The 23,551-nt window shown below is 41.1% G+C and overlaps 1 protein-coding gene and 1 pseudogene across 2 annotated transcripts in view; one reads left to right on the top strand and one right to left on the bottom strand.

Moving 5' to 3' along the window:
- The window catches only part of LOC308376658 (septin-2), a 56,337-nt gene extending 52,328 nt beyond the window's left edge, over window positions 1-4,009 (top strand). The window contains exons 12-13 of the mRNA XM_080853091.1: window positions 63-256; window positions 1,658-4,009. Coding sequence (XP_080709217.1) covers window positions 63-131 — 69 coding nt within the window. The 3' untranslated portion in view covers window positions 132-256; window positions 1,658-4,009. The remainder of the gene's footprint in view (window positions 1-62; window positions 257-1,657) is intronic.
- Window positions 1-23,551, bottom strand: part of LOC308376383 (tripartite motif-containing protein 16-like) — a 270,456-nt pseudogene that overhangs the window by 187,634 nt on the left and 59,271 nt on the right. The gene's annotated exons all lie outside the window — the stretch shown is intronic.

Raw genomic sequence — 23,551 nt, 5'->3', positions numbered from 1 at the left:
TACCTCTTTCTTCTTTTTCTCCTCTCCTCCCTCCTTTTTTCTCTCTCTCTCTCCCTGTCTAGTTGAGGCGTATGCAGCAGATGATTGCTCAGATGCAGGCCCAGATGAAGAACCAGCCCGGAGATGACTGAGACCTGAAGAGGGGGCGGTGTGTGTGTGTGTGTGTGTGTGTGTGTGTGTGTGTGTGTATGTGTGTGTGGTGTCGTCCATCCCCAACACTCCCGCACACCGTCCCTCCGCACACATATACACACCGGTGAGCTGCAGCTATGAGTCTTTCTCTCTGCCGTATCCACATAGATACCAACAGAGGGACACTGAAAAAGAGGGATGAGAGAAGGGATGAGGAGGAGGAGGAGAAGTAACAGATACAGAAGAGGGTCGTGTAGAGGAGAGTATTCAGGGGTTCAGCACCCAGACAGCACACATACTGATAGAAATGTAACATCTAGGAAATGGCTAAATATGAATAATGTAAGAATAATGCATTACAACATGGGGAGGTGGTCAGGGGTCATAGGTCAGATGGACAAACAGATGGGTGAGTACTAGCCTGGATACCAGCCCAAACCCCGCCCACAGAACATTTGGTCAGGGAGATTTGGTCTGGCTCTGAGTTAGTTGGGAGAGAGTTTCATCGGACAGATAAAGCCGGACCAATCAAATTGTCAGGGCGGGCTTTATACGATGATGGACAGATTATCAAGAGGTAAATTCGAAATCCTCCAAAAGATGGCGGCGTATCCGGCTTGTAAGTGGGACATATTTTATGTAAATTATGCTATCTACACGACTTTTTTATGTCTACATTGACTCGGTAAGTTGTATATGTGCAACACGAATGTTGCCGAGGATTGTATGTCTTAACTGAAGCGCTCTAGACCATTATTGTTAGGTCATTGCTAACGCTACACCAAAAATCCATTAAAATACATGGTAGCTAGCTATAGCCTTGTTGCTAATTAGTAACGCGAGCAGGCATATCTCAACAGATATTGACAGCGTATTCATTTTAAAAGAGGAACAGATGTTTTTGCCGTCCTTCCTACGGGATCAGGTTAAAGTTTTAATGTATCAGATGGTCATACTACATTGCTCTGATTGGTTCTAGGTATCCAATTGAGCGAAGAGGCATTTTTTCCCCTTGGTTCGTTGAAACACGCCCCATAATCACAGCCCAATAAATCAGTATCAGACTCATATTCTGACTAGAATTATGAGTATGACATCGTCAGGCTAGGTGAGTACAGGATGGAGGGAGTGAGGAGGAAGAGAGATGAAGTAGAAATGGAAATGCAGGCTTCGCTGAATGTGTGATACTGTAAAGTCTCCATTCTATAGAATTATAGAGTCGAGTTAAATTGATCAAATTGTTCAAATCCCCAGAAGTGGAAGTAGATGAACCCCTGGCGGTATTGATGACGAATTTGGATTGATATTTAATCATTCATCTATCAAATGTAATCAAATCAGTTGTAAACATTCCATAAATGTTAAATGACAGGCATGAGGTGCTTTTATGAGCTGATTAGCATCCATAGAGATAAGTCTTAATGTGTCCCTAGAACAGTAACAAGTTCTCTTCTCAGATAAACGCTATCAGGTCCATTCTACCTTTTCTCACGTACCCCGTGCTCCCATCCTTTCATCCTTATAGGCCACCACACCCTGTCCAGAGCCGCCCTATTGGATCCATAAGTACTCCATCACATATGGACTCCGTCCACATGGATCTATTTCACCAACCACAAGACACCAGCAAGGAAAACAGTGGCCAAGATTGGCCTAATGCAAGACAATCTCAATACACTTTCACAGCACACATGACATCACATATGCACACCACACACACTACAATTCTACTAACTTAGACATGCATTATGTTCAATTTTTATTTGTATAATATAAATATTTGTACTATGTATCATGAATAACACATACTGTACACACACACTCACACTTACTCACTCACCCTTACTTGGTACTGGGTTGGAAACCTACATATCTTTATTGTGATTTATTTTTTAATGAACCAACACTATTGGTACATTCAAGATTAGAACCAACTTGTACGTGACCTCTGTTTTGTCTGTAATACTGTAACGGATTAATATTAATTATGAAACATTATTGTCAACAGGTATCCATGATATGCCTTTAACATTCAGAATAATGTCAAGTGTGATTAACATGTCATGGCATGACTGGTCAGAATCGGTACAGACTGGCAGCAGGATGGAAGGGAAGCTTATGTGTTCAAATGTGTGAAAGTTTACACACTTGCTCGTGTTGATGAACAGCTGATTCTTCCACTGGTTCTCTGTTTGTCTTTTTTGTGCTCTTGAAATATGACTGAGGCTCTCTTTCTCCTGTGTGTGTGTGTGTGTGTGTGTGTCTGTGTGTGTGTGTGTGTGTGTGTGTGTGTGTGTGTGTGTGTGTGTGTGTGTGTGTGTGTGTGTGTGTGTGTCTGTGTGTGTGTGTGTGTGTGTGTGTGTGTGTGTGTCTGTGTGTGTGTGTTTGTTTGTATTTGTGTGGTGTGTTGGAGCGAAGTAGAGGCCTAGAGGTCCAAGTCAATACTGACATCTAGTGGCCTATACAACAACACACTGCTAAATATGTGTTCAGTGCCCATTCACTGTTGACAGATGTTGCCTGTCTAGGTGCGCCAGTATGATCCTTTCATTTTAAATCAGGTTATATTACATCTGGTAGGGAAATTGATTTGTCAAGTCATAAATGCACCTTAAGATCAATGCTTACATTTCTTGATAGGCAAAACTACTTATTTTGATGAGTTAAATATGTGGTTAAAAAAGAGGCCTACAGTAAGTGTGTGGATGTGTTTTTAAGAGCTAAAGTTAGACTTTGAGGTTGGAAAATAATTTAAAAAAAAAAGAGATATTTATTAAGTGATCATTACATTTTCCATCTTCACATTTACTTAAGAGTTCAGTGTTTCTCAGCAAAGTGGAACACACTAAACTAAACACACCAACACACACACACACACACACACACACACACACACACACACACACACACACACACACAGACCGGCCCAGATCTGGCCCCTATGAGGGAACTCCTGGGGCCAACAGTGACTCAGCTGCTGAGAAACTGCTGAGTCGCTGAGGACCATGAGGGGAGCAACCCTAAAGTCTAAACATGTGGTGATGCCGATCCAGTCAGGAGAGACCCATCACTGCATCCCCAGTTGCTACCCACGGCAACGATTGGCACAGAGTCACTGATTGATTATGCAATTGAGACTAGTCTGTCCTGGCCACAAGGAGCTTACTGATCAGTGTGTGTCAAGTGTGTGCGTGTGTGTGTGTGTGTGTGTGTGTGTGTGTTTATGATTGGATCGGTTGTGTCAGCTGTAGGGATGCTGAGGCAAAAACACTCTTTCTTTTGCTCTTCTTCATAATTTCACAAAATGTTTCTCTCAAAAAGCCTTAACTTGGTTCCTGTCTAAACCATCGACCATCAAACATTTTTTGTATTATTAAGTATCAGTACGATGTTCATTTCCATGACTATATTCTACCTTTCAACATTTTGTTTTGTGTTGGGATTCTGCATGGGGTTAATTGAGATATGTCTATCGTATACAGAAGTAAATAGTTGTCTAATGGAGATAATGGGGTGCTTAAGTTGTCTGATACTTGTAGGATTAACTGCATGGTTTGGTTTGGTGTTCTGGGATCAACTCCGACTCTAGTCCCTGTGAAAAGTGCCCTGCTGTGATCGTGATGGTTGAGTCAATGCTACTGTAGTTCTGTTTCTAAGTCCCATGTGTTTTTTTTGTACTCAGTTTCTACTCACTCTTTAAGAAAATAAACATTTCCGAAACAATCTTGGACTTGGTTTATACACATATTCTCTTGTCCACACTACACAAATGTCAGCAGAAACACCTCCCTCTCTCTCTCTCTCTCTCTCTCTCTCTCTCTCTCTCCCTGAATGGAGTGCGAGTGGTGTGCTGCGAGAGACGCGTGAGTGAAACTGTTGTCTGTGACAGAGACTTTTCTTCTAACTTTATCTTCTGTGCGTTGTATTTATTTGTTTGTATATAAATATAATTATTTGTCAAACAAAAGTTTTGTGTGGTGTGTCATTTAAGTTGCGGGGGTGCGCTTCAGCACTTGCTGGGCGACCACCTGCACCGCGTTTGTGAACAATGGAGTCTTTCGTGTGTTTGACGAGGTCTCACGCAATTAGGATTGAATCCCCGGTCGGAGTGGAAGAATGTTCCTTAGCTATTGGTGATATTGTTGGACATGAGCATGTCGCAAATGCTGACTTGGCTATCCAGCATGGCGTGGTAATTAGGGATTCAATGATTCCCGTTCATCCCCTAAGTAGTCCCTCCCGAAAGATACTTCTTTCTAATGTTACCCCCTTCCTCAGTGATGAGCAGATTATTAAAGAATTGTCTCGTTTTGGAAAAGTGGTGTCGCCGATAAGGAAGTTACCCGTTGGCTGTAAATCGGATAAATTAAAACATCTCCTGTCTTTCCGTTGGCAGGTTTACATGGTTCTCACTGGTAATAGGAGCGAGTTAGATGTTAAAATAAGTTTCAATGTTGGTGGTTTCAGCTACCTTGTGTTTGTAACTTCAAACGTGGCAAATAAGTGCTTCCGATGTGGGAAAGTCGGACATCAGAGGCAGGACTGTGACAGGGGTGGGAACCAGGGGCGGCCTTTCCTACAGGCGGGTTAGGCGGCCGCCTAGAGCGCCATCTAGAGGGGGAACGCCAAATAATGCGCCCGAAAAAGAAAAAAAAAAACACAATTTTTTTTTTTTTTCCCGGACGCATAAGTTGGCACTCCTTCTATATCTCCAACCAATATTTTGACATAAAAAAATAAATCTAACTTTAGGGTAAAATAAGCCAAAACTCGAAAACGGAGGGCTATGTTCTTCATTGGTATTGTTAGATCATGCTAGCATAGCGAGACATTTGGTGCGAATGTGTGTGTATCCTCTGAAGAGGCTTAACCCCAACGGCGTGCATGACTAGACGGTCCGGATCACAGGACTCATCGATATATCTCTATACCGTCGGAAAGACAGGTGAAAGTAAAAATATTACAATCCCCGCAAGGTGCAGGGAAGTCCACTTATGATGTACAATACACATTAAGGGTTGCTACAATATGTTATCATGAAAACACTAATGATGAACACAGTATTTCAGAGATCAAACTGATTTTGGAGAAACAGTGTATAATGAGCAGATAAACAACACGTGGGAAAATATTAATACAACTTCTTCAGGGGGTTATCAAACATTATTGTGAATGAGAACATGTACATGGATTTATGGGAACAGCCGCTCGACAGGTCCTCGTCTGTTGCAACTAATTACAAATCAAACTTCTTCCAACAATATCACATAGGCCTATGCGCAAAGTAACGTATTCTTTTAACGACATTGAAGCGAGGAAATACATTTCGCCACAAAGCTAAATTTAACAAATAATGATAATACTGACTGTAACATGCCGGCATAGTCGCCCCATAATGCCGTGCGGCGGGCGCATATACTTTTCTATGTGTGATAATGCACTAACGATGTACCTGTTCCTTACTGTTCTTATTGCATGTCGTTGTTCTGTGTTGGGACTGAGTTTATACAGGTGTGTGACGGTAATTTGCTGCGATCGTTGTGTTTATGTGAAATAATTGCAGTCTTACAAGGCAAAATAGCGTTTGAAAGTTGCAATGGGGGGGGGGGGGGCGCCAGGAGTGAAGCTCGCCTAGAGCGCCTAATGTGCTAGGGCCGCCCCTGGTGGGAACACAGGCCAGGCTGGACAGGGCAATGCGCAAGCAGAAGCAAGAAGAAGCTGCAGCTGCAGCGGACTCTGCGAAGCCCACGAGCGAGGCTACAACACCAGAGCCTAATACGGCTGATTCCCCTGTTAGCTCTCCCAAAGCATCCACAAATGGTTCATATACTGACGACGTTACTGCCACAATGCCTGACCTGGTGATACTGAGACTCTTATGACTGGTCCTAATGTGCCTCCTCCTTCCGCAACCGAGTCATTAAAATCGGACTCACTTGTGGCCGAAGTGCCTGCGCCTCCCGTAGGGCATAGCCCTGAGACACCTGTTGAAACAGGTGTTGTACCCGATTCAGCACCCTCCGCGGCAGATGCACCCCCTTGAGGGAGCGCGCACCACTTGCTTGATCGGAAAGGAAAGCAGTTCGCCTAAACTAACCCAGGGGAAAATACTATACTACGATTTCATTATTTGTGAAAGAGATGGAAGAGAAGAACACAAGTGATTACAGTCTTTAGAACTGTTCTAAAGAGTACAAACAACCAATGTTTTTCTTCCAAAAACCTCGGATAATAGCGAACGCAAAAGAACACCTTTTTGTTCCGTGGAAATATATAGCCTACCCCAGCCATGACTACAAAATAAATTAACTTAATTTTCCTTTGAGCAAGTTGAATGTATTTGACACGGCGTTTCACAAGACTAAATATGATTCTAGCATTTCTTGCAATTCACAGGTTCAAAAGTAAGTGCTTTTATTTGGGTTCACCTGTATATAGGTCGAAATAAAGTAGTTACAATACATGAAGGGGAAAATGCTATTAATTTCTAAGCTACTTATGTTTTAGATTAGATTAGATTCAACTTTATTGTCATTGCACAGAGTAAAGGTACTGAGACAACGAAATGCAGTTTAACAGGAAGTGCAAATAAGCAGAAAGTGCAGAATATGTGCATATGAATGGCAGTGGTATACATAATGTGATAGGTTGTAAACTATGAAAAGACTATAAATAAGATAAATAAGACTACAGACATGAGGAATGAATGAAGAATAAGCACCCCTGTTCACTTTTACTAGGAAGGTGGCACATGCATGAAACTCACTCTGCTTACTCATACTAGTCCCATGGCTGTACTCTGAAAAGCATTTGATGCTCGGATCAACAGAATTCTTTTAAAGGGGGCGGTGCATATTCTGTCAGGTGGAAAACATAGCCTGTTGTGATATGCCCCCCCCCCCCCCCCCCCCCCCCCCCCCATCCACCTTCCTAGTAAAATTGCTATTTTTAGCTGGTGACTTTAATTGTACTGAGAATGACTACTTGGACAGGAATCATTTGGAGCCCCATTCTGCTTCTAAAAAGGCTCTCAAACAGATAATTGAAGCTCATGACCTGTGTGATGTCTGGAGGAATCTCACCCAGACATAAAACAGTTTACATGGACACACTGCAGAGACAATCACATGTCCCTGGCAAGGTTGGATAGAGTCTATGTCTTTAGTCATCAAAATAGCTCTGTAAAGTCCTGTAGAATTTTTCCAGTTAGTTTCTCAGATCACAGTGCAGTTATCTTGATTGATTGATTTTGTTTATTTGATTAAGAGAGACAGTGTGCATTAATGAACATTAGAATGTAAATGCACCCAATTGTAGCCAAAAGGCTAGTTTCCATTGGCAGTCCCCCTGCCAGAGAGAAACTGGCTAAAGATAGGGAAGAAGAGAAGGAGAGAAAGACAACACCCAGACTTTGCTCCTAGAGGAGTAGGCTGCAGTGTGGGAACAGTAAAAAAAACACACCTAAGCACATAAGCACATACAACTCTCAAACAATACATACATGAATAGAAAACACCAGAGCTACATGAAAAAGCTGCCACTTGCGTTGGCGCTAGGGATAGCCAGGAGTCTCATGACATGCACCAGGACATGACAAACACACACAAAAAAAAACACCTCAGCACATAAGCATACAACTCACAAACAATACATGAATACCAAACACCAGCCCTATGAAAAAGCTGCCACTTGCGTTGGCGCTAGGGATAGCGAGGAGTCTCACGGTGGGTGTCCACGGGACGACACATCGTGTCGCTCTCATTGGGATAGAATGGAAGCGTCTTGTTGCCTGCCGACAACGGCTGAGGAAAAAGTCGGCTCTCCTGGCTGCTGAAAGTTGGGGATTTTTTAACTCTATGCAAATGAAGGCGACTTGCTGCCTGCTGAGAGCCAATCAGTTCGGCGTGTGGGTGATTTGGAAGTCAGCGTAGCTCATAGGGGCGGGAGTAATCAAACATTTCTAAACAAGATGGCGGACATCGGGACTCATTTACCGGGACATATTTTCTGTGAATAAAGGTTATCTACACGACTTGTATACGTCTAATCGACTCGGTTTGTTGTTTATATGCTACACGAATGCTGTGAGGTCAAACAGAATATTGTAGGTCTTAAATTAAGCTCTAATTAAGCTCTCAACTATTAGTTAGCTTGCTGCTAAAAACCCATTGAAAAGCCATTGTAGCTACTAGCTAGCTGCTAAATATGTTACAATACCATGTTTTCGTGATTGAACTGGCTGATATATATGGTTTGGATAGAATAAATTCATAAATTACAAATTAAAGTAATCAGCGCAACATTTTAACTGAACTCTGAACTATTACTGTTAGCTTGTCGCGAAAACTTTAACCGAAAACCCATTGGAGCAAATAGTGGCTAGCTAGCGAGTTGCTAATAAGTTTCATATACTTGAACATTTGCTACAGCCAAACTGAATTTTCTGACCACGCCCCCCAGGCAACTAGTCGCATGGCGACTAAACGCAAGACATATCTATCGTGGACACCCACCGTCAGGACATGACAAACACGAAGCAGGTATGGGATGTGACGGAAGGTGTCAGGTGGAGCGTAAACAGCGACTGCAGAGAATGGTCTGCACTTGACCATTAGATGTTCGAGGTCAGGTGAGCAGCTGGACGATGGTTTTTTTTCGCATCCACACACCACTGGTTGTTGATCAGGATACACACACCACCTCCTCTATTCTTCCCCGAATCAACTGTTGAGTCCTGCCGATGACTGGAGAGGCCATCGGGTAGGATGACAGAGTCTGAAATTGAGTCCAGCCACGTCTCCGTACAAATGCAATGCAGTCCTTATCATATCCTGTTGAAATGCCAACCTGGCTCTTAATTCATCCAGCTTGTTGTCAAGTGACTGGACGTTAGCAAGTAGGATACTAGGAAGCGGAGGACGGTGCTGTCGTTTCCTTAATTTCACCAGGGTCCCGGCTCGTTTCCCCCTTTTCCTCCGCCGGCGTCTTTTCACGGGTATCCAGAGTAAACAGCCAGGAAAACAACTCTGGTAACCAACGGAGTGAAAGTCCCAAGATGCGTTTGTAATTTGAAGATTCAGCCTAATATTCAGTAAAGCCTCTCTGTCGTACGTGATTCGCGCTTGACACATTGTTAATACATGTGATAAAGATGAAAAAAAGTTATTAAAAGATGAAAAAAGTTGAAAAAAAGTTTAAAGTTGAGGAGGAGCAACGGCAACGGCAGCCATATCTCAGGCGCCTACGTCTGCTGTGCAAGTCTAACACCCTTTAAGCCTGGCACCCTGTAAGCAAAATTACGTCCCCCTCGACGTCCTGTAATGGTCTCTCTGAACATTCTAAAAACGTAAATGTGTATGGTTCCCTTGACAACTCAAGGACGTTTTGCACGACGTTCCAAGACCGTCCCGAGGACGTTGTGGTGACTTCTGGGAAACGTGTTTTAGACATCCTGGGGACGTTATTCAAGGACACACCGCGGACGTAGCAGGCACGACCGTTTTTGCTGAGCTAAATGAAGAAAATAAAATAATAATAGATTGCGGAGCCGCCATTTTGCTTACAGGGCGCACACACACAAGTTCAAGTTCATTTATATTACACATTTCATATGATATGCATAGACACACAAACAGACACACACGCTTACAAACTTGATTGCAGGCATGGGAATTGAACCGTAAACCTTCCTATTACTAAACCACTTCGCTACCTACTGTACTTACACTGTCTGATTACTATTGTGTCACTTTAACACGTTTATCACAGTGTGAGACAGCCAACAAACTTAGTCATTTTTTTCCGAGGGTTTGAGGAAAAGCATATTGTAGCGATCTCAGTCACTACGCATTGAGGGTTTTCCTTAATGATTCTGTAGGCCTGAAATGATCAGTTCTAAGTTAATCTAAGCATGTCCTCCTTCTTTATTAATAAGTGTGGCTCTTGGGTGCTCCAGTGTACCTTAAATGGTAAAGCAGAGGTCAGAGTTCACTGTATTTTAGGCCTAACGGCTAGAGAGAGAGTTTTTTACTTACTGTAACTTAAGTGTAAATTTAGCAGAATGGCAGCTGTATCCTACCTAGTCAGACACTCAGACTCTGGCTAAAAGGGGTTGTTTCCCTACTTGGGTAGTGTTAGAGACAATTCATATGTGAGGGTACAATTACATACTATTCTAGGATGCCTGGAGGGTATAAGAACAACTCGTAGTCTGTATTTGTTAGAACGATGACCGGTATCCTTCTCTTGTTGCCTTGGCAATAATAAAACCAGCTTTCCAGTGTTCTTCAAGCCTTGACTCTTGATTCCTGATTCGAAGATTAAGTAACAAGTATAGTTTAATTCTCTACATCATAGTTGGCGACCACGAAGGGACTGAATAAGGACAAAGAAAGCGTCAGGAGATGTGGTTTTCGCCGCCTGGCTCTCGTTCAGCTGCAAGCGCGCATTTAATTAGGTAAGGATGGCATACTTTTGCTAAAATATATGCAGCTGAGTGAAGTCAGAAGCGATTACGGCTATCCTGATGTAGTCCTCAGTTAAAGAATTCTAAATTAAAGAGTCTTAAGGTTGAGGAACATTGGAATACCTGGTAATAATATGTCTTATGTTTGTAGAACGTGTATGTTTGTATACTAATGTCTTGGTGAAGTTTGTTGAAGTGTATGTTTGTATACCAATGTCTTGGTGTGTACGTATTGTGTATATCGTGTCTAAAGTGAAAGTTTACGAGTGAGAGGAGTTCACAGTGCTTTCGGTTAAAAAGGTATGGTGTTATGCGCTGATAGTGAGTAGGACTCCACTTCCCAGCATGCTTAGAGTTACGCATGCGCAGTAGGAGTACAAACGCTACAGGCATATACGGTAGTAAAAACGTTGGTATAATTATATTTCTTTAGAATAAAGGTTGTGTGTGTGCAGATTGGAGAAGGTCTCTCTGCAAGAAAGAGTGTGCAGGTTGGACCAGGAGCTCCTTGCATTGTGAGAAAGTGTGTGAGCCTGATTTACGAGTGGATGATAGCCTATAGTAAAAACGGATAGAAGAGGATCTCTTCGTGAATAACGTGATAATTAAAGAAAGGTGTAATTAAAGAAAGGTGGTGGCCAAAGAAAGGTGTAATTAAAGAAAGGTGGTAATTGTTAAAGAAAGGTGGTAATTGTGGGATCTCTGCGTTGACAAAGTGTGTTAAATTGTAAAAGTATTACGTGTAGGCCTATGTTGTTTAAGTTGTTGGTGAAAGTGTAGCGCTATGAGTAATGATCTCTTCATTGAAGAGTGTGGTATTTATGTTATGTAAAGTTTCAAAGAATGACGATTCGATGAAATATTGTAAGTTGAAGTATTAAGCATTTAAACTGAAAATAAGTTAAATACATTTAACACATAAGGTACAAAACACAAAGGTGCTGGGAGATAGTATTGACACATTTCCTTAAGCAACAGACATATAAACACCACACGCAGTTGTTCAGTTATGAATTGTCAATGAATCATAAATGAGAAATTGTCCTTGAAATGAGAAATTGTCATTGAATATTCCTTTAAAGGTAATTTCGTGACTGGTGGAGAAAGCAGATAAGAGACTGCATTGTGGTTGTAGTGAATTTGAGAAAAGTTGATATTATTGTCGTTACATAGTTTGAAATAGAATTGGTAGAGTTGTTTTTAAGTTTTTGGAAGAAACATAAGCTAAAACGAATACATTAAGCAATTGAATTTAGGGTTTAAATTTGGAAGACTTGTATGATGATAAGTAGTAGGCTACATTATAGGTTATTGTGAGTATTTTTAAATTGGCAAAAAGATTAGGTGATCGTAAGAAATTTAATGTGGGGCAGCGAGATAACTAAATTGTTTGTTGAGAAAATTATATGTGGAAAAGACATTGTAATTAATGTTATTTGACAGAATTGTGAGTAGGGGAAAAAAGTAAGGACCATATCATCCTGCCATACGAGTTATTTTCTGTCATCAAGGGAGAGAGGCAGAGGGACAGGGCGTAGGAGAAGCAGAGAAAGGAGGGGTTAGCCCCTCCCGTACGGCTCCTTGTCACACAGAGGAAGAGGAAAAATCCTTGAGTAAGCGTTAAGCAAAGAATTATTTTTCAAAGTACAGTAATATAGTTTAAAGTATACGGCTGTGGTCAGAAAAGAGAGAGAGGAATAATTATAATACATAGAGCTGTGGTAAAATTTGAATTCAAAGGATGGCGTGGGAAGAAATAAGTAAATTGTATTTGTCGGAAGCAAGTGAGAAACTAGGCATTAGCGCTGCATTTTGGTCTCTGGCTGATGACACAATAATAGCGGGGGAAGATTATAGTCATACTACAAAGGAAGATTTGACAAAATTGAGACAAAAGATCAGCACACCACCAGATAAGATTAGAGATAAATTTGGAAAATGGACAGAATCTGATTGTCCTGTAAGGTAGTTTATGTGCTACGCCTCTAGGTAGGCTGGCAGGCGTGTTTATATTTTGTTCGCGCTGGGGTGTTTGTACCCCGTTTGAGGAGCTCTGATGTCAGAGATGCGTTGAATGAATCGGTGAGTGTGTGTGTTAGATGAAGGAGATAGATGCTGTGTGGAATACAATAGATCTTGCCACCATTACGAAACCTCCTTTTCATCTCCTGTGTTAAATACTTTGAACGCCCAACCACCCGTTAACATAGATCACTGGAGAACAACGTAGAGTTTCAGTGGGTCGTTGACTAACTGGAGAGAGAGGGTTACATATAAGAATATGGGGTCATTAACAAATACTATGAGAAGTTTTGGGGTAAGATAGATGATATAATTGTTCTCATTAATGGATTTGTGACGGAAACAATAAAACAGGATTGCTCAAAGGCAGACATGGAGCACTTGATAAAGAAAATTGTGAAAGAAGAGACATTGATTTTAATGCTTTAAGTCCAGGAAAATAGGATAAGGAAAAAGTTATTTGATAAAATGATAAGGCAATTAAGAAGTTTGTGGAGAATGCAGGCTGAGGTGTGGGGATGTCTGAGTGGTGGAGACAGTCCAGGAAAGGGAACAAGATAAAAAGCATTATAACTCAAAGTAAACAGTAGCCTAATTGATGGGGATCTGTAAATATAACTTTTGGATAACTTTAGTAGTGAGGTGGAAGAGGACAAATTTCCACAGCCAGATTTGTTAACACTAGTGCTCCCATTAAGGTTTAAACAGGAGTAAAAGAGACAGCACATAGTCCATTAGGGAAAGTGGGAGGTAATTCAAGAATAGAGAAAACAGAGAAGGCAGTAATTAAGAATCAGAAATAGCAGGAAAATGCTTTATAACAGAGCTGAGTAGAAATACATTCTGAGGGGAGTGTAGATAGAAAGGGAAAAAAAAGAAAGGCCAACACATATAACCTATTGACTGTGGGGACATCAGGTTGTGGCTGGGCTGACCTCTACTACCCATATGTGCAAGAAAGTGCTCCAATACAACTCATCTGGAAAGAGAGATGGAAAGAAAACATCTTGCTTGGATCTATGCCTAAGATCTGAATGCAAAACTAACTGGACTATGTGAGAAGGACAAAGATAGCTCAGGCCCTTGCATCTGGCCTGAGACTTCAACTCATGTCTGCTTGGCGTCTGCACAGCAATCCCCTCCCAAAGAGTTTCATGGCACATCACGCTCAGCCAATGAACAATCAAACTGGACACAGCCATCTCGACAGTGGCAGCAGCCCTCAGAGGAAAGAGGGAGAAAGGGGTGAAGGGAGGTGGCAGGTGAATAGGCCTCCGACATGACCACCCACACAGCAAGGACTTCTCTCAAGTATATGCGCTATATGGTGGGACGAGGATATGCTCAGCCATGAATTGGTGAAACCAGGGGGTCTAGTTTCCCTGTACTGGGGTGTGTAGTATTAATAAAGGCCTAGTGAATTCTACAATTCCAGTATCAATTAAAATGAGTGGGAAGGAGGTAAGGATGCCCATATTAATTTAAAATCATACTCCTATTAATTTATTAGAGAATTATGTGTTTTGCCATATGAGAATTTGAATTGAGTGTGCCCTGGATGGACTTTCTTTGACTAATCAAACACCATGCCTCACAATGGTTCTCCAAGCACTTCTTACGCCTCAAATGTAATCAAACCAAGCTGATAGAGAACTTCACTGCAGGTAACATGATGGTCCTTCAGACTTTTGTTACACTTACAAATACACAGGTTTAGAGTAAATGATCCTTATTGATAGTGAGTATAGCCATTATATGTCATATAAAGATAGGGTTAATAAGGGGTTTAAAAGATAAGATGATTCTCAACACAAACACTTAAGATAGATTTAACTAGATATGCATTTAGAATTTGAAATTAGACATGGTAAACAGGAGAGAAATACGGAGAAAATAGAGACATGGAGAAAAAAGGAGTAGAGTATTGAAAGTTTCTCTTATCAGTATTTTTAGTTATATAATGTGCGGGCGTCAGTGAAACTTAGAACTAGGCCATTATGGGTATGGAGTTATATGTCTTATGTAAATGACAGGGAGGTTTGAAGGAGTTTTGGAATGGTTGGCTTGAGATTAAGGGGGTGTCAGGTGAGAAAACATATTCCAATAAGGAATCACAGTTTAGGGTATATATGGGGAGTTTTAATAATATGAGTGGGATTGTATGGATGTGTGTAATTCAAAGATTTGCGGGTATGCTTGTGTGTTTGTGTGATGAAGATAGGTATGTGTGGTTTTTGTTCAGATATCGCACACTGAATAAGTACATGCAGCAGTATTGAAGTTGCTGTTCTTCTGAGTGACAGGAAGGGGCGTGTCTGTGAGTCCGTGAGGAAAAATGAGAATCTTCCAAACAGTGAAGATGTGAGAGGGGAATTGTGTTAGTTTTATGTTAACACATGAAGGTATAGTTGAATATATGTGGTTTTAAGTGTCTCTTACAGGCTTGGCTGTAATATCTACACTAAGGGGTTTTTGTTGAAAAACAGAAATGGCATCAGGGGAAGGTATGCCACAGGTAATTGTACTTTCAGTGGGTGAGGGGCATGAGGTAGGAATGCCATGCCTGTGAAGTATTAGTTTACTAGTGATATATCTTGATATTGAGTAGGGTTGATGTAGTATGCAGATTGTGAACATCAATGTAAGCCGTTTGGTTATTATTATGTTACCAAGGGGGGTTAGCCATTATGTATTTGATAAGCCATGTGGGCTTTGGTTGTTTGCCACATAGGATTCAATAATTACTTTGCAGTAAACTTAGTACTAGAGAACATACTGAGAAATATGTGATGAAGTTTGATGGAATAAGACCATTAGATAAAAAAGGGGATTAACTGCGGGCATGATAAAATATGAATGTACTATGATGGCCACATGGTAACTTCATACATGTTATTAGCCCTGTTGTTTTGTACGCACTTTGAGTTTAAGTGCGTAAAGGGGGGTATATGAGAATAATTTTGAATTTGGGGTTATGGTCACCCTAATTATGGGAGGTTTGGGATTACAATTTGGATAATGCTATGTTTGTAGCATCTTTAATCAAAGAAAAGGAGTGCGGATAAAACTTTTGGGTAATACTTTACACTAAAAGGTGTAATCGTATAGGCAGTTACGTACTACATAGATATGAAAAGGTATTGAAGATATGGAGTGATTTATATGATTGATTGAGGAATGTCTAAGGACAGGACCAAAATTAAGAGAGGGTAAGTATACTTCTTAAATATGTGATATTATTTTTGTTTTTAGCATTACAGCAATGCTTTTAGTATAACAATAAGAATGTATGGGAAGCATGGAAAACAAGTACTGCAAATCATCGATCATATTACACTTTTAGAGCATGTCTAGAGGGCATGTGGAAATTATGTGTACCTGTCATTTCTAATTTTTGGAGATTATATATACACAGGTGGATGCGGATGGACTGATCCAGTCAGGAGATTGGGTATAGGTGAAGCTTTTAAACAAAAAGAGCTTCCAGCCTATGGTGATATCAAGGTTCTAGTGTCTAATATTGTACTAACTTTTTGTACAATTTCAGGACCACAAGGTGATGGGACTACTACAATTTATTGTATCAGGGTTAGAATGGGAAGCATTCTGTTGCAGCAGCTCGACCTGGACGAGAGGCTGTGAAGGTCATGGAAATGCTGCAGTGAATGAATGTTTCTTGTCATTACAGGAAAGAACTGTTGGATGATATACATGGGAAGTCATTCACATAAAAATAGGACATTTCATGTTGAAAAGGGTGTTGCATACACATTACGAGACCATTGTAAATTAGATGTACACAATTGGCCAGAAACTGATTTAGCGGAAATCCATGAGTACACTGTAGAAGATTATTTCAATTACGAATGTTTTGACATGACTAATAAAGAGCATGTGGGTATTTTTGAAGGAAATTGTAATAGAACTTGGACACTGGTTACCAGTGGTCCTTTTAACACTTCAAATAAGAAATCTATGTTATACAGGCAAGCATGGGAGCTACGAGGACTTGTTCCTATTAGATGTAAACCAGGCATGACTAACTGTACTAAAATGGATAGATTCCTAGACGGTCAAAGAACATTTATGTATGCATATCATTTCCCCATTTTCCGCAGGATGCTCCATTAGCTGATATATGGTGGGCGTGTGGAAAAGAATATGGATTAAGAAACACTCATGATTGGATAGGGAAATGTGCTAGAGTAGCCATAATGCAACTAACAAAAGTTATTAACGTGGACACAGCACCTGGTGGGAATTTCACAATAGTAATGAACAAACTGTTTAATTTACGGACAGAGCTGAAGCAGAATGCAGGCCCCCCTGAGATGGGTTCTGTATTAGCAGACTGGTTCAAGAGCATCTTCGGGGGATGGGGGACCTGGTTTGCTTCAGTACTTGGTATCATTGCACTAATCGTATTGATGTTCAGTCTAATTGTATGTTGTGTTATTCCTTGTTGCAGGTCACTTGCAGTCAGAGCAATAGCTTCTCAATTCACCCAGATGACAGTGTTGGTTGATAAAAGTGAAAGCCGAGTGGGGTTAACAATGTCTTATGGTAACGATGAAGCGCTTGAAATGTTACAGGTTATGAGCAACTAAGACATTATGGGTCAGGGAGGCAGTCCTGACTCCAACGGTGGCATATGGGAACTAGGTGACTAGACCATATTAGCCCTGGAAAAAAAGAAACAAACAAAGTAGCAGGCCAAAATCAAGTGCTAGTCTGCCCTCGCCAGGCAGAGCGATAAGTGGTTTACCACTATCGCAACCTCTGATTCTACGGCAGACTCAAAGGAAGTTGAAGAATCACCACACCAGCAGTCATGTGTTATGTATTAAAAGTATAATGCAGTAGTTGATTTACTTATGAGTATAATGAAATAACTCAGGGAAAAATGTAATGATATATGATGTGAACAAAGGGGCGTATTATTATTCTTTAAAGGATTTTCCATCACATACAGAAAGGCCTCTCAGGGAACTACACCTCCTAGAGAAGAATGTAAGCGTAATGGTAAAGTGTAATGGGTAAAAAGAAATTGAGTATCCATAGTGAAGTTAACGTCTATAGTAAAATTGTGTGTGTAATAGTAGATAAACAGAGAGTGCCTTAGTAAAATAGACAAATGTGCGTGTAGCTTTATAGACAAAGCTATATTTCCATACTTGTGTATTTTTTATTTTTCATATGACAGGCCATATGGGAATGTTCCATGGTCTGTGTGTGTGTAAAACTCTCCTAGGCGTACCCTAGGGAGGCATTATTGTTCTGTGATGTAAACTAGTGGAAGTTGGTGACATAGCTGTATTGGATGTTTGGAGTAAGGTGATGTTTAGCATAAGGTTAGTTGTAGGCTTTACTGTATAAGTAAAACTGTGCTTGTTTGCTGTATAGTATAGTGATAAATGTTTGGGTTATAACATGTGCTAGGATAAGGTGTGGATTAATCCACAAAGGGGCGGATGTAGGCCTGAAATGATCAGTTCTAAGTTAATCTAAGCATGTCCTCCTTCTTTATTAATAAGTGTGGCTCTTGGGTGCTCCAGTGTACCTTAAATGGTAAAGCAGAGGTCAGAGTTCACTGTATTTTAGGCCTAACGGCTAGAGAGAGAGTTTTTTACTTACTGTAACTTAAGTGTAAATTTAGCAGAATGGCAGCTGTATCCTACCTAGTCAGACACTCAGACTCTGGCTAAAAGGGGTTGTTTCCCTACTTGGGTAGTGTTAGAGACAATTCATATGTGAGGGTACAATTACATACTATTCTAGGATGCCTGGAGGGTATAAGAACAACTCGTAGTCTGTATTTGTTAGAACGATGACCGGTATCCTTCTCTTGTTGCCTTGGCAATAATAAAACCAGCTTTCCAGTGTTCTTCAAGCCTTGACTCTTGATTCCTGATTCGAAGATTAAGTAACAAGTATAGTTTAATTCTCTACATCAATTCCTTTTTTAATTAACATCTATGGCACGTCACGGACGGGCAGGGAGGCAGAATAACTATCCAAACTAAGAATGATGAAATAAAATAAATATGAATGCTTCTCTACTGATCTGTGCTATAAATGTAATGTCTGCATGATTCCAATACAATGCATACATAGGAAGGTCTATCAAGTGTCTAGCTTTAACATTGAGCTTTTTATCATTTTATTATACTGTCTATGCCCGTGCGTGAGCGCGCCGGGAGCCAAGAGTGGTAGGCTATTGCAGACAGAGATTTGGAAAAATTATAGCTCGCACTCGCAGCATAGGCTATTGAAAATTGGAGCTGTGAACTTAGTTCAAAATTTTTGAATTATGAACAATTAACTGAGCTAGTTCATGTAGAAAGTGAACTTTCCAAACACTGAATACCTGAATCCCTAGATGTTCGAACAGCATCACCAGAGAAAGAGCTGAAATGTCGGGCGTTTATGTCGTTATGGAGTGACAAGTTCTCTTGGCTAAGGTGCGAGGTAATTGATAGTCACAGTAAAATGTTCTGTTAGCACTGCGAAAAGGCGACGCAAAGGATTCACAAGAGGGTCGAATAATTTAAGAATCTCTGCTCTCGTTGAACAGAGCAATGACCATGTTGCGGCGCTCATTTAAACGCCACAGCAGGTGGCGATTAAAGGCCACTGAAGCGCATCAGACATTAAAGTTTTTGTTTCCCATTGTAAACTTAGGAAAATAAACATGTTGCATTCTAAACTACCTGATTATGTTATTATTTAAGCTACGCAGGCCGTCAGTTTTCTTCAATAGGCTAATTTAGAAGCAGAAACAGGTTAGATATTTGGCCGGCTTATCATTACAATGTTGGGCAAATGAAAAACATTTTTCTCTAGCGGAACCTCTGGTTCAGAGAGGACCATCAGAGGACGTCAAGGGGGCGTTTTGGAAGGACCGAATGCGAATGTCCCGCAGAGGACCACAGGTAAAGGTAACGGGGACGTTTTTGAAGGACGTCCTGGGGATGTATGCTGAGAGACCAAATAAGAACGTTCCCTAAAAGTCCGTTTTAAGGCTCATGCAAAGGTAACGGGGACGTTTTTGAAGGACATCCTGGGGACGTATGCTGAGAGACCAAATAAGAACATTCCCTATAAAAGTCCGTTTTAAGGCTCATGCGAACGTCACGCAGAGGACCTGCAGGTAAAGGTTATGGGGACGATTTTAAAGGATGTCCTGGGGACGTGTGCTGACAGACCAAATTATAAGGTTCCCTAAAAGTCCATTTAAAGGCTCATGCGAACGTCACGCATGAGGACCACAGGTAAAGGTAACGGGGACGTTTTTGAAGGACGTCCTGGGGACGTGTGCTGAGAGACCAAATTATAATGTTCCCTAAAAGTCCGATTTAAGACTCATGCGAACGTCACAGAAGGACCAAAGGTAGACTTGCTACGAACGTCAAAAACTTCTGGTAATGTCCTCTAGCGAACGTTGTGGCGGGGACCAATTGGGGACGATTGGGGACCTTGCGAATGTCCTGTTAACGTCCTGGGGACGTTCCCTGTTTGCGGGGCAGTGCCTATTGGCATTTCACGCAACCCTTGTACAGGGGACAAACTTTTTTTAGGAATTTTCACTCTATTTTGGGAGAAACAGAAAAGAACATTATTCCTCCCTGCAACTGTGGTGGGACTGTGGAAAAGTCTTAATAAGGCAGCTTTGTCAGCAGTACACTCTAAATGTGACAAAAGCAGTATCTCAGTCAATGAGGACTCTTGAAAAGGAAATTCTGGGCCTACAAGACTTAGTAGCATCCTCTTATAATGAAGAACATATTAATGCTCTCAGGTGTAAAAAGAAAATGCTTGATGATGTATTAAATGTCAGGGCCCAAGGGGCTCTTGTACGCTCACGATTTCAAAATGCAACACAGATGGATGCACCTTCAAAGTTCTTCTTTAGTCTAGAAAGAAAGAATGGACAGAGTAAACTGATCCACTGTCTGCTCTCAGAAACTGGGCAAGAGCTCACTGAGCCAGCCGACATTCGCAAGAGAGCGGTTGGTTTCTATGCTGATTTGTTTAAGTGTGAACTAAATGACATGGAGGCTGTAACTTGCACTTATTATGATGATCTTAAAACGTCTCACATCTATAGTACAAGGTCTGCAATGGAGGGGAGATTTGTTGTACCCAGGGCTAACACTAATTCCTTACAACGTACAGTAAGATACAGAGCCATTATAGAATGGAACAGGATGCCAACTTCTATGACTAGAATCAATTCTAAGACCATTTTTAAAAAACAAGTTAGGAAGTATTTGGGAAATATCTGATTAGATAACTGGTTTCTAATTTAGGTAGGCATGCAGGGTGTGTGTTTAATGTTCATCTGTTATAGTGTGTGAGATTTTTTTTCTTTTTCTTGATGCTTCTTTGTTTTTGTTTTAATCTACATAGTTTTCTATTTTTAATTGATGTTGTATTTGTTTCATGTTTTATGGAATGATTTCTTATTTAAGAAGGACCCCAGGAAGAATAGCGGGGGTGTCTGCCCCAGCTAATGGGGATCCAATAAATAAATAAATCTACCGAAGGTAGAAGATGAGTCTGCTACTAAACTGGAGGAGCCAGTGACCCAAGGTGAGCTCCATTCTGCACTCATGGGGATGGAAAATGGACGCTCAGCTGGCGAGTTCTTTAAAGCATACTGGGGGCTAATTGGGCCGGACCTTTTAGAGGTCCTGGTAGATAGTCTTGATAAGGGGTTATTGCCACTAAATTGTAGAAGAGCTGCCATTGCCCTGCTACCCAAGAAGGGGGATTTACAAAACATAGCAAACTGGCGGCCCGCCTCACTCTTGTGTGTGGATTTTAAAATTTTGTCTAAAACCCTGGCTACAAGAATGCATAATCTAGAGCACACACATGGAGTAAACGTGTTTTCAGTGAGCTCCTGCCAAGTGCAATGTTAATTTTTATATACAGCACAGTGTAACGAATATTTTGCAAAATATCTTTTCATACCATAATTCTAAAACTTTATGCTGGGGCTGGAGGAGAAGCCTTTGCTGGACAGGGCGCATCGTTTGCTACGTCCAAAACCGAAAAATGGAAAGCCACCGCGAGCATTTGTCATTCGAGTCCACTACTACCACTACACTACTACCACGTCCGTGACCAGATTCTCCGACGAGCAGCTGAGGCATCTCCATTATCACTCAAAGGTTGCAGGCTGTCTATCTTCCCTGACTATACGGCGGAGGTGGCAAAGAAACGTGCAACATTCGTTCCGGTGAAGAAGATTCTGCATGAGCAGCCTTCAATTAAATTCGGACTTTTCTTCCCAGCTGAACTCAAAATAACGATGCCCTCTGGTGATGTTCACAAATTCACTGATCCGGACGCAGCAAAAGCCTTCGTCAACACCGCAGTGCGTGAATCATCAGAGTAATTTAGGATTGTGGTAGGATTACGATGCTTACTGTTTAAATATGTGCCTTTGTGTAGGCTACTTTTAATTTAGCCTAATCATCCATTTGAGTAGTCCTCATTTATACAAGTTCTACGAGCATTCTTTATTTTTTTATGTTTGATCATTTGAATTTAAATACTGTGCTTTTTATAACCTTTATATTTCATACATTTATAGCACTTGGCCAGTGGCGGCGCCAGGGGGGGGCTAGGGGGTGCTAGAGCACCCCCTAGATTGGCCATAGCACCCCCATAGCACCCCCAAGAAAATAATGGTTTATTTAGGCCTATTATTGTTATTTATTTTCATTCTGAGTTCTTAATAAAATGTATTGTGTGATAATAATATTTTAATCACAAAAGAAAATAACAGATTGAAATAAACAGATTGTTCACGTAGCACGACACAGACACGTTACGCATGAACGTGATTGTTCAATGAGTAGTAGGTTAAGTTAGCCTGGATACCAGCCTGAACTCCGCCCACAAAATTTTTGTTCTGGGAGATTCAGTCTGGAATCGAGTTAGTTGGGAGAGATTTAACGTTTCAAAAAGGTTGAAACGCAATCTAAACCAATCAAATTGTAAGGGCGGGCTTTATACGTTGATGGACAGATATAGATAGAATATACCGGAATATACATCGAACAAAGATGGCGCCGTCTCGGGAGCTTAGTGGGACATATTTTATATGATTTAAGCTATCTACACGACTTTTTTATGTCTACATTGACTCGGTTAGTTGTGTATACGCAAAACGAGTGTTGCCGAGGATTTTAGGTCCTAACTAAAGCACTCTAGACCATTATTGATCGGTTATGCTAACGCGTTGGCCAAAATAATCGTTGAAACTAATGGTAGCTTCTAGCCTTGAGTGCTAATTAAGTAACGTGAGCAGGCATATCTCAGCAGATATTGACAGCGCATTCATTTTGAAAGAGGAACAGAGAAACGCGATCAAGGCATTTGTCGATTGAAAAGATGTTTTTGCCGTCCTTCCTACGGGAGCAGGTAAAAGTTTAATCTGTCAGATGGTAATACTACGTTGCGCTGATTGGTTCTAGGTATCCAATTCAGCGAAGAGGAATTTTCTTTCCTGGTTCGTTGAAACACGCCCCATAATCACAGCCCAATTGTCCGATCTCAGACTCATATTCTGACTAGAATTATGAGTATGACATCGTCAGGCTAAGGTTAAGTAACAGTAATCCTCGCGATCGGTCAATTCTAAGTCAAGCGTTCACAAAATCACGAAAATGGATCGGTATTTACTCCGCAAATTTCCTCGAGTTGAATAAGATGTTCAAGAGGAAGAAAAAAATGCAAGAGGTATTGGATTCTGATTCTGATGTAGAAGAAGAGGAACGTCCTGGTCCAAGTTAACCCTTCACCTCTACTGAGGGCGCTGCTAGCCATGCTGCTAGCACCCTGGGTGACTTAAGCATGAACGCCCAGGATGGTCCGAAAAGACCAATATTACAAAAATGTTGTGGAAAGCTTGCGCTACAC

The sequence above is a fragment of the Sprattus sprattus genome (assembly GCF_963457725.1).
Source record: "Sprattus sprattus genome assembly, chromosome: 15".
Taxonomy (NCBI): Eukaryota; Metazoa; Chordata; class Actinopteri; order Clupeiformes; family Clupeidae; genus Sprattus; species Sprattus sprattus.
The sequence above is the reverse complement of the archived record's forward strand: the minus strand, read 5'-3'. Positions and strand labels throughout refer to the sequence as shown.